Source organism: Pieris napi, chromosome 10, assembly GCF_905475465.1.
Source record: "Pieris napi chromosome 10, ilPieNapi1.2, whole genome shotgun sequence".
Classification (NCBI taxonomy): Eukaryota; Metazoa; Arthropoda; class Insecta; order Lepidoptera; family Pieridae; genus Pieris; species Pieris napi.
The window spans coordinates 7,738,027-7,756,650 of NC_062243.1; the positions used below are offsets into that span (position 1 = coordinate 7,738,027).

Consider the following 18,624-nt stretch of genomic DNA (forward strand, 5'->3'; position numbering starts at 1 on the left):
AAATTTTTAAGTCTTGTTCATATTTATACAAATCTAAAAGTTTAGACTCTCCTTTTCCTTCGACATAAACGCTGCACATCTTCGTGACGCTAATATTATTCATCCGAAAAAAATTTACCCTCATGCGCCTAAAGAAGTTTCACTACAAAAATATCAGTGATCACGACATTATAACCTTATCAGGCCGTGCGCTAAAATTTAGAATGGTCTTTCACGCCGGAAGGTAAAAATACTCACTCAGATTACGAGTAACTAGCTGTATAAATGCTGGTCGAACGAAACCTTATTTGGAAGACAACCGTTTAAGATTAAATTATTTTTAGATTAACCTTTTACATTTTAGTAACGATTTAGTAGGAATTTTCGGATCAAGAGGGTAATGCTTCTACGACCTTGTTTTATTATAAGAAGATATATAGAAGATTATATGATCGATTATATATCGACTTCCTAAACAATCGAAGGTCAAAATAGGATCGCAATTAAAAATCCCGCCAACTTGTTAACCCTGTGTTACCTTATCGAAAAAATCACCGATAATTACACCGTTCATACATTGATTTATTTCCATTACAATCGAGTACCTTGTCGAAGTTAATGTTTAAAACAATCCAAGCTATACATATGAACCGGATTACGTAGTGACTTCGACAAAGTTCCATATGTCGTGCCAATAAGATGTTTCTTTTTTAAAAATCAGTGGTAGACCATGACACACTTCTGGTACGTTGTCACTACACTACACATATGCTGTGCAATAAGCTTATTTACAATATTGACACGTGAACATTGACTTTTAAACACTTATGCCTTTCTGTTATGTTCTTGATTGCCTTAGTACAGATTAAAAAGTAAAAGTCAGATTGATATTATTTTTATCAAATCTCTATGTACTATATAATGTAAACGAGTGCAAGGTCAGTTTTACATTCCGACCCATTGGTGCCGACGATATAGTGAGGATATTTAGAACCATAGATATAAAGAACACTACCGATCTTTGGGGTATTTCTGTAAAAATAATTAGTAGCATAATTGATGTAATTGCTCCCCATCTAGCTATAATTTTCAACAATTGTATTAAAAGTGGCGAGTTTCCCGATCTAATGAAACATAGTAAAGTCATTCCATTATTTAAAGCAGGTAGTATGTCCGACCCCAGTAACTTTAGACCAATTTCCGTACTACCTACTTGTAGTAAAATATTTGAAAAAATTATATTAAATCAACTGGTAAGTCATTTTAACGTAAACAAATTATTACATAATAATCAGTTCGGTTTTACCAAGGGTCGCTCGACAGCCGATGCCGGTGTTGAGTTATATAGATATATAATTAAGGCTTGGGAGGAGTCGCATGACGCTTTAGGTGTTTTCTGCGACTTATCCAAAGCATTTGATTGTGTCCAACACGAGACCTTAATCGGGAAACTCCGCCATTATGGCATCAAGAATACCGCACTGAATCTTCTGACTTCCTATTTACACGGAAGAACTCAGAAGGTTGAAGTGAATGGTAAGAGGTCCTCTGGGTCGGCAGTAGATATGGGGGTACCACAGGGCTCAATTCTTGGCCCTTTCCTCTTTCTTGTTTATATAAATGATCTACCTTTCATGGTAGAGAGAAAACATCAGATAGTTTTGTTTGCTGATGACACGTCCTTGATTTTTAAAATCAAACGACAAATAACAAATTTTGACGATGTGAACAATGCTCTGTCTTCGATTGTCCATTGGTTTAGTATGAATAACCTTCTACTTAATGCAAAAAAGACAAAATGCATTAAATTTTGTGCAAAAAATTCAAGGATTATGGATACTAGACCAATTATAAACGGTGAGGAATTGAATCTGGATGATACAACTGTATTTCTCGGAATCACCATGGACTCAAAACTTCAGTGGTCCCCTCATATTAACGGATTGGCGAAGAGACTTAGTTCTGCAGCCTACGCGGTTAAAAAAATTCGCTCTCTAACTGATGTCGATACAGCTAGACTTGTTTATTTTAGTTACTTTCATAGCTTAATGACTTATGGCTTATTATTATGGGGTCATGCTGCTGATGTCGAAACTATTTTCATCCTGCAGAAGAGGGCTATTCGTGCAATCTATAATTTAAAATGTAGGGAATCTCTTAGAGATAAATTCAAGGAAATTAATATACTTACCTTTCCCTCGCAATATATTTATGAAAATATTATGTATGTATACAAAAATAGTGATAAGTTTACTAGAATAGAACATACGCACAATGTTAATACACGGAACAAACGCAGGCTGCAATTTCCCCGTACTAGACTATCTAAAGTTAGTAATTCTTTTTTGGGGAAAGGGATACTCTTCTTTAATAAAATCCCAGAAGCTCTTTTATCACTGCCTTTCAATAAATTTAAGAAATGTATTAAAGAAAAGCTGTGTAAAAAGGCTTACTATAAAGTCAACGATTATCTAATTGATAAAAGGGCCTGGGACTAGTGCTAGACAGGCTACTTCTAATTAATTTGCGATATTTGTTATAAATAAGTGTTGTTTGATGATTTGCTGTTTTAAAAGAGTACCGAGAGTTTTTTACGCCGGCTTTTTCTCTCGGCCTACACCCTCTGTCTTCTTTGCCGATGAGTAGGGATGCCTTCAAATTTAATGACGTGGAATAAGTGATACATGTATCTTACGTTCCATAATAAACATATTTTATTTTTTTTTATTTTATTTATATATACTATAGAGTTATAGACTATCAGATGTCGAATAACAATATTATAAAAATGATTTAGAAACATTTCAATATTCGTTTAAATATGTTTTATTATAATGGAACAAGCTGGACACCCATCTCACTACGCACAACATCGAAAGCACTATTTAGACGTCCAGTAGAAGGTATTATTGAAACTGTACGCAGTAGAATGCGTAAGTGATCCTAAAGGATTCAAGGAATTTGGAATGAAATTAAGAATCGAACTTTGACACCAAAACCAATACATTTTTAAAGTATTCGTATTTTTTATTACTCTTCTTACTCTTAATGTGAATTCATCATTATGTAAGTAAGTTCTCTGGTAAGTTCCACAGACTTTTATATTTAGTTCCGCAAAATAAAGTCGTACCGAAAGAAAATTTAGACGGCAACGGAATGAAAATTTGGTTCTATATACCAGTCAACGTTAACGGCCTTATTAATAAGGATCTCAATAAGTAAGTACCGTGTTAGTAACGTTATTTTCGTATAAAAATAATGTAACAAATACTTTATTTACTACGTTTTATAAGTGCTCTGTCATGATGTACGTTCATTGGACTACGTAATATAAAAATGTGCTGTACCTAATTGGCTCAACTGGAAGAGATCGATGCTCTAGTTCTAAAATCCTATTTAACATTATTAATCTGGTTAAAACAATCAATATCCGTGTCTGAATCGGACATCCGATGTAGTACATTTTTAGCATATGTATTAAATGGAAAGTGGAGTTTATTTATTACATAACTCATGTATCTACTGCTATGCATCTATAAAAATAAATCAGTGGCGCTACAACCTCTTTAGGTCTGTGCCTCAGATTTCTGTATCTGTTTCATGATCATTTTTAAATCTAATAGGCAAGTAGGTGATCAGCCTTCAGTGCCTGACACACGCGGTCGACTTTTTGGGTCTAAGACGTCGGTTTCCTCACGATGTTTTCCTTCACCGTTCGAGCGAATGTTAAATGCGCACATAGAAAGAAAGTCCATTGGTGCACAGCCGGGTATCGAACCTACGACCTCAGGTATGAGAGTCGCACGCTGATGCCACTAGGCCAACACTGCTATGCATCTATACTTATATTTTAACGGACTTTCTGAACAGATTTAATAAAATATTTTCAAATAGAAAGCCAGTTATATCGTGTCATATGTAACCCGAAAAATTTAAATTCACCCCGACTTCCGCCGTTCCACACCTAAGCGTTTCTTACGGTAGTTTTTGCCGCGCACGGGCGGCGGTATCAGATGAGCCTCCTGCCCGTTTGCCTGTTACATAAAAAAATGCTTTTTGTTAATTTGCAAAGTAATATGGAGAAAAAACGTACGTAAACTTATTTCACTAACGCTGCCCTAATGATGAGATTCAGCTACGGCATATGTCTAGCTTTTATATTTAATAAAAACAAGTCTTTCACTGCGTCTATCTGTCTATCTGTACGCGATAAACTCAAAAACGAAAAACGGAATTTATTGAGGTTTTCACAATTTTCAATGGTTCACGAGGATTTCAATTAGGTATATAATTTTCAAGGTTAAAGGTTCACTGTGTTCGCTTGTAGTTTATATAAATAAACTTAAAAGCACACACAATTCTTAACACTGGAATTTTAAACTTCATTTAAAAAACCTTATATAAAACAAGAAACAGCAACAACCAATGTTTTTAAAACTTGATTGTCTATGAATCTCGTATCAATTACGAAATCAAATGAATTCTATTTTAATTTTTTCATATAAATTTGCGCAACCTGATGAGTCTTTTATAGTACATGTTTTAAATAGCACAATACATGTCATTGCAAAGATGAATTATTATAACGCGTCTACCATTGCCCAACTTTAGTATTTTAATTGGCTGGTAACGAAAAGTATTATAGTATACATATTTATAGAGCTCTAATCTATGGTCTTTGGTTTTATCCCAAAGAGGACGTATGTATACTTCACGAAAATTTATTTTCAATCAAATTCAAAGTCTATTCAAACATATATGACAAGAATATCTTCGTGATAAAATAACGTTTTCATACCTTTTTGATAATACATATTTAAAACAACTAATTAATATAATGTTATTTTAGAATATGTCAAGCCACACGCAACGAAATACCATATCAATCAGATCATAATCTGACAATAATGTAGGAACAATGTACATGAATACTACTCGGCTATGAACGGGCTAATGGCTAGCATTTAACTAACCTAGATATTTCACTCAGCGTATGTGTCTTTCAATTTCCATACATTTAATTTTAATTAAATTGACGCAAATATGTGTGCATGGTGGTTTCGGAAGGTAACCATGAGTTTTGTTGTTATAAATTTATTAATAAGTAGATGACCCGGTGAACGTATCACAAATATATTTGTGATAAAACTTACTACAAAATTTTTAAAGACTAAAGAGCTCGAACCTCATACTACAGTTATGAAACACAAATTTCTGTCATGAATAAATATATGAGCCCCAGCTAGGAACAGTATTTATTAGACAATTTTATTGTCGTTTTTAGTATTGTTCTTTCCTTATTATTTATGTTTCCCACTGTTTAAACCTTAACTGAACTTCCACAAATATTTCAAAATCAGAATTACCCATCAGTCCATCCATACTCGAGTTTTAACGCGACAATTGAACAGTAATTAATATTTTAACGTGTAATACGAACATTACTGAAGGTTAAGTACAAATATAATTTTCTTAAAAAAGCCACTTTCCTTCATCTGTATGTTGCAGATATTTTAAACTAGTTTCCAAAAAGTAAATAGTAATTTTTGTTTATTTATTTAAAAAATCAAATTCATGGCAGTATTACGTGTATAACACGTTAGATCCAGATCTAGATATTGGCAATAGCTCCTGAATGTTACAATTTATCTTAAAACTGATACAGTAATGATAATTACTTGCGTAGTGTCAGCAAAAACACGAATCTGAACTAAATCGATATAGTAAGAAATCATTTTTTTTATAATAACCAACATAATAAGAGAGGGAAGGGTTTAGATATTCAGACTCTAGACTTAGCGAGTTTTAAATCATACATTTGTGACATATGGTTGTCGTACTCATACATTAGACTAGTACCTACTTTTTATCACAGCGTAATAATTTGACAGAATGAGACGAAATAGTACTTTATTTAAAAGTATGCAATTAGACTTATTTTTTTAAAGAACTGTGCCCAGGTCGCTTATCTGTTATTAAGTGATACCGCCGTATATTTACACTCTCAGTGCCAGAGGGCTCAAGAGTGCGTTGCCAGCCTTTTCAATTCCCCAATTCTTAAATTGGTTTGCTTTTGAAGGAACCTACGTGATATTGGTTCGGAAATACCTCGACGGGCGACACAGTAGTGGTGCGCGGCAAAATGCCTTTATAAATGCTCTGTGTGTGGAACGATGGAGGTGGAGTTGATACGAGTGGAATTTCGTATTCTGCCTGTGACGTCCGATAATAAAACTCACTTAATCCCAACAACTCCTCTGAACACTTGAAGACGTTTGACGATCTGAACTACTCTTGGATGAATGCGATCAAGTGGAATAAGCTGTGACTGGGGAGCTTCCAGCCAGAGGTGAGAACAGTACTATATGTTTGAATTTGAGCATTATATTTTAATTAATTATTTGCAAGCGATGGATCAGATCGAACTATAGTCTCGCCTTTTAAATTGGGCTAGATTTAGTCGACCGCAGTCCGACCCCGTGGAGTCTCGCCACTTGCAGAATTTCGGAGACAGGTGCTAATATTTCCCCCCGTTCGTAGTAATGAATGTCGCAACTTTGTGACGGTATAATATAGTTAATAAAAATATAACAATAAGAGAGGCCAAAGTTTTAAATTCCAATGGAAGCATTCTTACTAAAAGCTATACTGACTGTACTTCTTATATTTTTTTTACATTCCGCCCTCAAATGAAATGCTTATTCTTTTTAAAAATCAAAAATAATTAAACCTTCACCTTATATGATGAAATACATAGTGTTAGTCTCGCAACTAATAGTCTGACGTTACACGTGGTACATGTGTCGATGCATGTGTGCTGCGACCACGCCCTGTCGCCCTGTTGCTAGTGATGTTTCACGTTTTAAAATATGTATCGATGTTAGTTTCATAGTATAATTAATCTGTGATTAAAGTGTCCTGTGCTATTTTCCATTTTCCAATCATTTATCTTTCATTTGAGGACATTAAATTTGGGCATCTTCTAATAAACTAATTTTAACAAATGGAAGAACGTAGCAAGCTACGACCGCTAGCTACGATTTTGTAGCACTACATTCCGTAGGTACTCTGATCATGGAAACTATACACTTGATAGAATGTCAGTTATTTACTCTATGGCTTCATGCATCCTTCGAATATAATTATTTTACCTTAGCAATACATTTACATTTTACCTTTACATTACCATAGTAATGTATAGTACATTACCACAGTAATGTAAAGTAACAAAGTGTTTATATGTATGTATTTTCTTAATTTATATTCTTATAGTAACAATACCCACCTATATATCAACATTAAACTAAAATACCACTTTAAGTTAAACGAAATATTAGTTAAGTGTATGTTAACTTATCCAACTATCCTATCTTTATTAACAATAAAAACAAAATTTAGAAATAGTATTAGGTAATATTAATTTTTATTGAAAATACAATCTATAGGTTTTCTTTTCAATATTTATGAACCACTTTCATTTCTTCGTGATATGTTGACTTCTATGCCCACACCTCTAGAGGTCTTGGGTTACATTTCCGGTAAAACAAGTTTTAGGTACATTTGAATATACATAATTGATTTGGAAATGTCAATTAAATACATTTTATTGTTGTGTTATCGCATGCGTCGTATTACCCGATCTGGTTCTAGTTCAATCCTTAGAAAAAATAGTTTAAGTCCAAAAGAGTTCATATGCTACTAACTGAACTATCACATAGTTTAGTTAAATATTGAATGTTAAATGTATCTAATACGTTCCACAGTCGATACGCACGCTTCGATGCGTAAGTAATATGTAAATTCGAATCGATTATAACAGGGACAACACTAAATCCGGAGTCACGGTACTGTCGAAACGCACGTGCATACGAGTGCGTGTTTCACAACGCGCCACTCATTTTACGATCAAATCAATTTTCGCTTTTCGCTAAAGACTTACATAATTAATTATTGATATATTTATTTTATCGTTAACAGCCTATCACCGCCATTATGTGCTATGCGGCCTGGAGGGTTAAACCAATTTTAAAATCCTCACGATGCGGTGTTGACCTTAGTAGCTTTCGTGCGACTCATCTCTGAGGTTGTAAGTTCGAATCTCAGCTGTTCACTAATGGACTTTCTGTATGTGTACATTTAACACTCGCTCGTACGTTAAAGGAAAACATCGTTTGGAAACCGCCATGCCCAAAAAGTCGACAGCCGACAGTCGACAGTCGATCAGTAGGTGAGCAACCTTTTGAGATCACACACTGTCGACTTTTTAGTTCTAAGACCTGCCGGTTTCCTCACAAAATTTTCCTACACCGTACGTACTATGTTTTCTATATGAAGACGTTTTACTAGCTTTAAATTCGGCAAAGGTTCGCTTTGAAAATATTAATAACATAATAAATTGATACAAAATTATAAAAAATAATAAATTAAACTATAATAAAGTTCCGCAAGGTCTCCAAATATGAGCAAGAGTATTTTTTTATTTACATATATTTTAAAACTCCAATATTACATCATCATTGTATGCAAATCAAGAGACAGGGCAACATTGTAAAGGTATTGAAATTAAAATACATATCATTATCATCCTTAGCCTGCCTATGTAGCAGTCGAGAACAATATTTTTTTGAATGCTTTATTTATATCAAAAAGTCATTAACAAGTACATTTTTTGGGTTTGTTTTTACTTAATATTTTTGTTATCAACTAAACATAATTCCTGTGCTTTTCTTCTGTTATCATAATTCTTCTGGGTTACTAAAAAAATTTACTTACCTCAAATAATTTAAAATTTACCCATAATACTAGTAGAATTTATACATGTCGCAACAATGGCGTTTCGAATCGGTATTGAACCGATTTGACTTTGTCGTTGGGTATTTATAAAGTCTGTGAGATATAATGATAATGACAACTGACAGTAATGCTCCGACATATATAAACAAACGATCATATTGTTTCTCTTTATATTTTTAAATTTATATTTACGTTATTGCACTCGCACTCGCAGGCAAAGCTAGTGGCATACATATAACAACATATTACGTGTAGCTCTTGAACCTGACATATAATAAATTGTGTCAGGGTTAAACGTAATAAACATATGTATATCCGTATTTGTATTTTTATAAAACTGAAGGCAAACATATAAACTTGTTACATTTAAATAATCAATCGGCTAAACTGCTCTTATTAATTTGATGACTGTATCAAAGGTTTATTTATTAAAATGAGATCAGATAATTAATAATTATGTATAATACAAAATCGTTTCCTTATGGTCTTTTATAACTGTTTGATTTATAATAAATTAGGTTTTCATAAGGACGCTTGTAAATAAAACTTATTATGATAATTATAATGGTAATAACTATCTATCTAATTGTAGCTATTATGATAATTATAATAAAGTAAATAAGATATTACAAAGTTTTATAAGCTTATGCTTTTGTCTATGAAATGGTACTTCGAAATCGTAGCTTTATCATACAATAGTTTTATTTAAATACAACGTATTTTTAGACATTTTTAAATTATCGTTTCAAAATTTGATGTTTTATTTTATTCTATTTTCGCAGGTAAGATTAACATTATTTAACAAACAAATAATAACATATAAAGGAGTCATGTGTGTATTTATATATTTTATTTGTTTGTTTTTTAAATTAGAATCTAAGGCCATATTAAATGGATTATCCAACTTGTATGGTGTCGTGTCGCACCATACCTCGAATGTGGGTCATGTACATGTTTGAATAGGTTGTGATTGAACACAGATGTGTAATTAATGATGTCTTTTGTCGTCCTTTTAGATCTAATTTTGAACTCCAATACAAGACTTCTATTTTTATATTTATTCTTAATGTAATACAGGCAATAAAACAATGTTTACTCCATTAAAACGATTATGTGAATCATATTTCGAAATGAGTTTCGGATATATTTAAGTTCATCAAACTTTCCTTGTCCGATGATTCTTCGAGCATTTAAGTATAGGAATTTAAATAATCTTTTTGTCGAATATATTACTGTGTATGTGTTTGTTAGTAAATTGTATTACCTTTTATTCGTTGACTATCTGTATGATCTTTGCTAATTAGTGCCGTAAAACCGTGCGTTGATCAAAATTTAATCACGTAAGATTACAACTCATATCATATCTATAGAATAATAAACAATAATTTCCAAGTAATTGTAAAGACAATTTACAGAAAAATTATGATCAAATGCAAGGTACTACTTTCCCATACCACACATTCCCAAACATATGAACGCTATTTTAATAAAATCGTTCTATTACGTATTGTTCCGATATTTGGAACGAGTAAATATATTAATCTATCTAAGTTATATTAAAAGCTTTTGTTAGGTTCCAAAAATCAATTCAGAATTATTTTTACCTACTATTTTAACAGTTTCTTTTTAATTATTCACAAACCTCTAGTGCTAACCACTAAACTATTAAGTGACGAAAATGTAGTAATAGCGAAAAGTCCCATATGAACCGGTACCGGTCGCAAGGCTACGCAGCCGTCACACACGATATCAGCTCAATCAATCTTTGTAAGTATATAACGACAGCATAAAATAAGAAGAAATATTAAATTAAGCAATTTTTTTTAATAATTATCGAATGAATAAAAGTTACGTAAGTAGCGAGTTAAAGTTAAATAAAGATAAGTTTGTTTGAATGCTAATCTCAGGAACTACCGGTTCGAAATATATTTTTTATAAGATGAAATATTTAATATAATAATAAATATCTTCCTAGGATAATTTATAAAAATCCTCTTACGTGAAATTAATTCCCCGTCCTTTGCAATCATTTCCAAATAAACCTAAAGACGAGTAACAAGTTTGCTTTAAAAGCTCTTAGTTGGACTAATACTATAATCGTTTTTCATTATCGAATCTCTTTAATTAGTATCTTCTAGTCTGACGGTACACATTTCGAGATATTGAATGTGTGTCGCTGGGTGCGGCACGTTGCGTATAAGCTCCGTGTGTGCTGACCCTACTACCTGATTACTAAAAGCTTGAAAGCCTATATGAGGTCTTAAGGTAGTTCATAAGTTGAATCCGAGGTCATGGGTTCGTATTTCATTATTCCTAGGAAACAATCGAGGACTAAAATACGTGGTTAGAATTTTTCGGAGTATGTCTAGAAATCTTGGTCACTTATTTATATGGATTGGGTTGTATAACTTGTTCTATTTTTTTATATTTACTGCTTCCATAAATTTGAACTGTTGTAATTACTTGGTGTTGGTACTTTTTAATAAACATTTGTTGCGCAAACTTAAACTTCGGAGACCCTTTAACTTGAAACTGGCATAAAGTCAAAACTATTGCCATAATATAAAAAAGGAGACCGGACCGGACGGAGACCCTCCTACACATTTTTTTAAATAGTTAATATACATCTGTTGTCTATATATCTAATATATATATCCTTTCGAAATTAGTGATATTTTTGTTTTACCATGTAGTTCGTTTTACATTGAAAACTTCATGCATATTACAACGTTATGTTAAACCATATTGTACTCAAAAAGTACCTATTGGCGAATCTAAGGTTTATAAAGGAAGTTTTTAAAACCTATCGAAACCCAAACTTTCTCCAATAAATAAAAGTAATCATAAGCTCCACTAACCATAGGTCCGTTAGCTTAAGAAATGTACTACGTATTACTTCAAGCTAAATGTATAAATTATACGTTAAGTGTAAATAGTTAATGTTTTGATGTCGCTGTGTCGTGATGTTTTAAGATGAGCAAGGTTGTTTGGGACGAGCCTGTGTGACTCACTTCACACAATGTAAATATATATTACAATATAATAGAAACACGGGCCAGAAGCCAGAAGCTTTACTTCGACAACGCAAGCAAAATGTCTATTTTTTGCGCTAACTCACTTACACCGTTCCTGCGCCGTCCGAGACAAATGGTTTTTGACTATATTTGATACTGCAATATTTTTTAAAGAATGCAATACCTAGTCTGCCAAAATAGTCCGGGTCCGTACTACATTTACTCCGATTGATTGCCATTATTTTCAATAGATCTTATATAACTATTAATCGAATAGCTGACGCACCCGCGATGGAGGTTGCCAAAGTGGAAAAAAATAGCTGAAAATACATGTAATAATTAAATAGTTTACGTATAAGAATTTTTCCATAAACGATTTATCACATACGCCCGCGGGCTACAGCCGAGGTCGCAACAAGTGCCTCGTTTCGACCTCAGGATCAGGTGACCTCTCAGTAGCTTTTTTATTACTGACAGGCATTAGCGCTAGCTGCCACCTATGACTGCTACAAATAATGACATAATTTTATCGTTAGCTCTTAGTCATATCGCAAATTTATATATAAAATATTTAGGGTCTGTTTCACAATGTAAGGATAAGTTCTACATAAGTTCCAAATTAGCTATTTATTACTTATTTGTAGGATAAACACTATTGTTGCGTTTCACGACTGACAGATAGTGCTATTCGTCACATAAATTCCATCAAAAGTTATGAGTCCGATGAATGTCAAATAGAACAATTTATCTTCCAAATAATGTATATGTTGCATAGCTATTTGGTACTTTATCCATACATTGTGAAACGGACCCTAAGGCAAACAAAGAGCTATGTCTGAAATAAGGGATGGTAGGTGTTAGATTTATTTGATAATTTTCTCAAACCTTCTGCCTGACTAACTATAGTAATATTTTACGTTTCCTGTATAACATTTTACCTCTCGTTGCTGTTCTAGTACTGTAATACTAATCGTTATTTTCTTCAAGCTTTTAATATTATTTCTTAATTTGACTCTTTCATTCCACGTTGCAGTAGCTTAATGCGATTTTCTTAACACTTTGTTGTGCAGCCTTATGAACAATTAACTAGTTGCAAAAAACGAACCAGTCCTGTCACATTAACTCATATAACCTTACATGTGAGCCTGCTACACTTGACCTACATAATATGAGTGCTTTCTGTATTATAGGAAATTAGTAGTATAATGCCCACACATAAAGTATCTAATTTGATGTTTATACAGCGTTTATATGGAACAATTCTTATCTTCTTATAGATAAGAGTTCTCCGTTTTAACCACATAGTATTATAGTTTGCAGATTCTCATATAAGGTACGCCATTGTGATAAACAAAATAGATATATATACGCGTAAAATACCCAGATTAATTTGAAAGCATTGTACGTTTATCGAGCCAAGATGGGCCTTTTTTCATATTATATGTAGTAGTTTACAGGGAATAGACGTCCGACAGGCTCGTGTGATGTTAAGTGATGTTATGACACCCATGCCCACTCAATGAAAAAATTAAAAAATCAGATCTCAAAGTTTAATTAGGTCGGAAATATATCTAACAGCAGCTGTTTGATATGTTATAAGACCAGAATTCGTTAAGCTTAAAATACATCTTGGTGAAGAGTAGGCCCTGTCCGCCTTCACGGGTCAAATTAGTTTTACTGAGGTTCATAATTTTGACTTTCTTAAAGCAAAGAATTAAAATGTGGGTAATACTGAGTAATATGATCAGTTTCTGGCCTATCTGAATCTCATGACTTATTAACGCTTCAAAAACTTATTTTAAGACCAATCTAATTCATACAAGCCTATTGAATTCGTATAATCATTTTTAATATCAATAAATCGATCTCAGATGTTCAGATACTTTAATAGCTATAATCATTTCCTAATAAATCTTATTTACCCTTGAACTTTTAGAATTAAGAAGCCGTGAATAATATGTATTTATACAAACTATGTAGTACGAAAGTGACCACAATTATGTTTTAATATATACAATAATAAGTCAGTACATATTTTGTTTAAGTTGGGTGATTTAAAAGAGTTCGCTTATTAACTATAATAAACTAAGATCCATGTTAGATACCTATTTACACCTGGCAACCCTAACGTTGCCGCTGAGAGAGACTGACAACTATTTTATTTATATCTTTACATCATTTCCTTTAAAATGACCCGATATTGATGAAAAAACATATATGTAGTTGCTATTTATATCAACAAAATTGTTTTACAGCTAATTGAGTCTATTTTTTTTGGCAACCTGAAATAGATAACATTCATTTCATTAAAAAAATAGATAGATGCAGAATCAAGCGGTGGGATCCTGTACTATACAGCGACACGCCCGATTGCGGACAGTTTACTAAGTATCTACGTAATATTTTTGTAAAATTATTATGCTAATATATACGTTAATAAAATAATATTAATATGATAAACTACTATATGGGGCTCGGTTCAACGTTTAATATCTACTACCTAGGTAGGAGCTTTCTTTAGCAAGTAGAAGTTTTCTTTACGCTTCGTGACATAAAATGTTAATCAAATATCGAAATAAGAATTTAAAAAAAAATGCTATCTTGATATTTCTTACAGCTTGGTGAAGATGTTTAATCGTAATAAATTATTGTCTTTGGTTTTCGCGAGAACTACATATTAAAATACAATTATGTAAATAATGTAATAAAATCACTTTATATCCGTTAAAGAAGTTTAATTTAGAGGTATAACAGGATTCAAAAATTCTTATCGTATCTTGTAAAAGTTTAACATTATTAATATTACACTAGTTACATCATACGCAAATAGTTTGACGGTCAACAACCGCTACGATCGGTTTATACTTTCACTATACATAATTTAAATGTGTAGACTGACATCTAGTGATGCGTATGAGACAATGTAAGCTGTGCTAAGCACTAGCAAGACTATTAAAATAATTATTTTCTACTAGTTTTATTTTAAAACATTTCCTGTAAATTCAGTGAAACACGAATAAATTTACTTAGTTTAGTTAGGAAATATAGTTTACTTTCTAAGATTATCTAAAACTGATTGTAGAAAACGCAACGTTTTTATTTAGGTTTTTTTAATGTTCATTGTTAGTTTAATTTGGAGTTTTTAATTCTAATAATGTGTTATTTATAGATCTCTGAATGTATAGAAAATTAATTTCATTAGTATCTTGCAAGTCAGGATGGCCGAGCGGTCTAAGGCGCTGCGTTCAGGTCGCAGTCCACTTCTGTGGGCGTGGGTTCGAATCCCACTTCTGACAAATATCGGTTTTGTTGTATTCTCCTAGATGGTCCATGAAAACGTTTTTTTTTTCATTGTAACACTGGTATGTTTAGTAAATCCTGGCAGTTTGTCAGTTTTAGTTTTAAAGCATTCCTTAAAATTTCCTCATCAAGAACCGTATAATTCTCGTAAGTTTTCATCTGTAGATGCTTGTTATATTTTGTAGCCGTGCTTGTTATATTTTATATAAAAGAAAAGAAAAAATAGAAAGAGAAAAGAAAAATTTAAGTTTTTCCTAGCCGCGACTTCCTTTGATATATTTAAAATCGCGCCATCTAGATATTACCGAAGTAAAAAGTACAATTGAAACAAGCATGGCAGTCGACTTAATTATTAACTAACGCCGAATGTAAAAGTTTAAATAATATATATATTCAACATAACTTATCCTGTTTGTTGATTTGTAACTAGATAGTTGCAGTTTGTTCTCCAATTAGACTATTATCTGGAACATGTACTTGTAGTTAACCGTTGAAACTTTTCCTAGACTGCACTGTGCAGCGTCACGGTGTGTATATCTGTGACTGTGCAGTGTGCAGTGTGCTCTAGGGACTCTGAGGTCATCACTGGACACTGACAATATTTTGCTGTGTTAATACTTAAATTGATTGAAAATAACCTTTAATTTGAAATAACCTTCAAAGAAATAATAATTTGAGTTTTGTAGAAATCGTTTGGATAAATAATCCTGTAATTTTTAAATATGACTACAATAACTGTAGCAAATGAACAAGATATAATCAAGAAGTTATCTTCTTACATAGAAAAAATTTCTAACGATGCTATTCACAATCGCGGAAAATTTTATATCGGTTTATCAGGTAAATTTACTAATTTTTATAATATAGATAAAATACTTTGAAAACAATAACCGGCGGTGTTGTTATTATAATATATCGAAAATATATAATAGACCTCTGTTGGGTATCTTGTAGAGAGAATACACTTTTCTGTTTCACTATTTCTTTCTCGAATTTCTTGACAATGATTAGCTGAAATTGTAACCCTGGTATAATAATTACAAGTAACTGAGCTATTTCTTAAATTATTATTATTAACATTTAACAACAATTATTACCATAAACTACAGGTGGCTCCGTGGTTAAGTATTTAAGCGAAGGACTACCAAAAGTTAATACAGACTGGTCTAAATGGGTGCTAGCATTCTGTGATGAAAGAATTGTGCCAGAAGATAGTGAGGATTCTACATTTGGAGTATATAGCAGACAACTAATACCAAAGACATCGCTGGATAAAAAACAATTTATTACTATTAAACAAGGAGTTAGTGGTAAGTTGTTAAATTTAAACCTTTTATTGTAAACAGAATAAATAAACTTGGTTAGTTTAAAAAAATCATACTTAACTATGCTTTCTTTAAACAAAAATATACTTAATTATGCTTTTATCATACACACAATTTTTGACAATAAGTAATATAGGATGTCCCAACTAGAACGCAATTTTTAAATTTGGCGCCATTCGAAGTGTCATTGTTTGACATTTCAACAATTGTTATTGTTTGCTAGTAGAAGGCTGAAGGTACGAGGTTACTGGTTAGTAAAAATGGAGCTCTACACGAATGAACAACGTATTCTCATTGTGAAATTGTTTTACCAAAAAGGTGAAAGTTTTGCGGCTACAGTTCGCAAATTGCGATCAATTTGGGGTCACAATAATGCTCCAAAAGAGTCAACTGTAAAGAGATTAATGGATAAATTTGCCGAAACTGGATCTGTTAGTGATGTAAAGACAACAACGCGCCTTCGACCAGGTCGATCGACCGAAAATGTCGCAGCTGCTCCATCCACCTCAATTCGACACCGAGCTCAGCAAAAACGTGTCACTGTGTGGTGTGGTTTTTGGGCTGGAGAAATCATTGGACCTTTTTTTTATGAAAATGAGGCAGGTCAAGCGCAAACAGTCAATGGTGTATCGTGAAATGATAACCAGTTTTTTCTTGCCTAGAATTGAAGAAATGAATGTGGAGGGAATGTGGTTTCAACAAGACGGCGCCACATGTCATACAGCCAGAGAAACAATTCAATTGCTGCATCAGTCATTTCCCGGTCGTGTTATTTCGCGTTTTGGAGACCAGAATTGGCCGCCTAGATCGTGCGATTTAACACCTTTAGATTTTTTGAAGTCGATGGTTTACGCGAATAAGTCGACGACGACTCAAGCCTTAAAAGAGGAAATTGGACGCTGCATTAATGAAATACCGCAGCATTTATGCAAAAAGGTCATTGAAAATTTCATTAAAAGATCGCGTGTGTGCCAGCAAAGCCGTGGCGGCCATCTGCACGATATCTTGTTCCATACATAACCTTATTCTGTGTACTTTACGATATAATAAAGGTTCACGTTTTTTTTTAAATGTCTGTTTTATTTAAAATTTAAAAATTGCGTTCTAATTGGGACACCCATTATGTACCAACATCTGTAATTAAGGTATTTTCAGCTAATGAAGCCGCAAGGGATTATACTGAAAAGTTAACAGATGCATTTGGAGGTGATGAATTTATATTTGATCTCCTACTACTTGGCATGGGCCCAGATGGTCACACATGTTCATTATTCCCTAACCATCCTTTATTGGAAGAAATAAATCTGAAAGTTGCTGCAATAACTGATTCTCCAAAACCTCCTCCTGAAAGGATTACTCTGACTTACCCTATCATAAACAATGCTAGAAATTGCATATTTGCTGCCAGTGGAGCTGGAAAAGCGGAAATGATCAAGGTTAGATATAAACATGTATCAAAAGTTAATACTTTGTATGGTATACAAAGTATAGTTCAAACTAAGTATTCTTATTCTATAATAGGTATGTAGTATTTAATTTATTATGTTAATTTTTTTTTTAACTTCTATTCACGTTTTCAGAAAATTCTTAAAGATAAAGATGACTTACCTGCTGCAAGAGTAAAACCAATCCATGGTTCTGTATATTGGATAGTTGATGCCGCAGCCGCAAAATATTTATAACTATGAAAGAAAAATTTTTTAACTGTGGAATTCCGATCTTTAAATTTTAAATAAGGCAAAAAAAATATATAGAATATAGACCTATAACCTAATAGGACGTGAATTATGGGAAGTTTTTGTTAACTGAAGTGACTAAATTGCATTTATTTAGTAAACTGAATAGGGACATTTTGCATTGAATCTATAAATAACATGGATTATCATAATTTTTTACATTACTTTATTATAAATCTAAATATGTGATAATTGTGATGTATCGGGCCAAGTATAACTACGGAAATGATTTAAGCACAATAGTGTTAAGGGATATATTTTTTTATTGTACTTTACTGTTATTAAATTTGTTGCATTAATTATTAAGTTTTATTCAAATACATACTAACTGATATGTATGCCTGTCAGTTTTGGCCATTGCAACCTAAAAACTTTTTTCATAATGTAATCTGTTTCAACATAACATATTTTATCATATGTAAGCAAAAATGTGCATTTGAACCATTAAATCTTTGAATGTCATTTATTATGCTCTAG

General features: G+C 32.5%; 1 protein-coding gene and 1 non-coding gene across 2 annotated transcripts; both read left to right on the forward strand.

Annotated features, from left to right (window-relative positions):
- Window positions 1-14,998: 14,998 nt before the first annotated feature.
- Window positions 14,999-15,082, forward strand: Trnal-cag. Its single transcript has one exon. It is a non-coding gene; the product is annotated as a tRNA-Leu (tRNA).
- Window positions 15,083-15,665: 583 nt separating this feature from the next.
- On the forward strand, window positions 15,666-18,446 carry LOC125052891 (6-phosphogluconolactonase). The gene is made up of 4 exons (XM_047653961.1): window positions 15,666-15,926; window positions 16,196-16,396; window positions 17,567-17,847; window positions 17,992-18,446. Exons 1-4 carry the CDS (start codon window positions 15,809-15,811, stop codon window positions 18,091-18,093), a joined length of 702 nt encoding a protein of 233 aa, XP_047509917.1. The 5' UTR covers window positions 15,666-15,808; the 3' UTR covers window positions 18,094-18,446.
- The last annotated feature ends 178 nt before the right edge of the window (window positions 18,447-18,624 follow it).

What these genes read in the sequence shown, in the direction of transcription:
- LOC125052891 (XM_047653961.1), top strand. Translation starts at nt 15,809, where the DNA reads ATGACTACAATAACTGTAGCAAATGAACAAGATATAATCAAGAAGTTA. An exon ending in TATTAAACAAGGAGTTAGTG is followed by an intron (nt 16,397 to 17,566) that starts GTAAGTTGTTAA and finishes AGGTATTTTCAG; the next exon opens with CTAATGAAGCCGCAAGGGAT. An exon ending in GAAAAGCGGAAATGATCAAG is followed by an intron (nt 17,848 to 17,991) that starts GTTAGATATAAA and finishes TCACGTTTTCAG; the next exon opens with AAAATTCTTAAAGATAAAGA.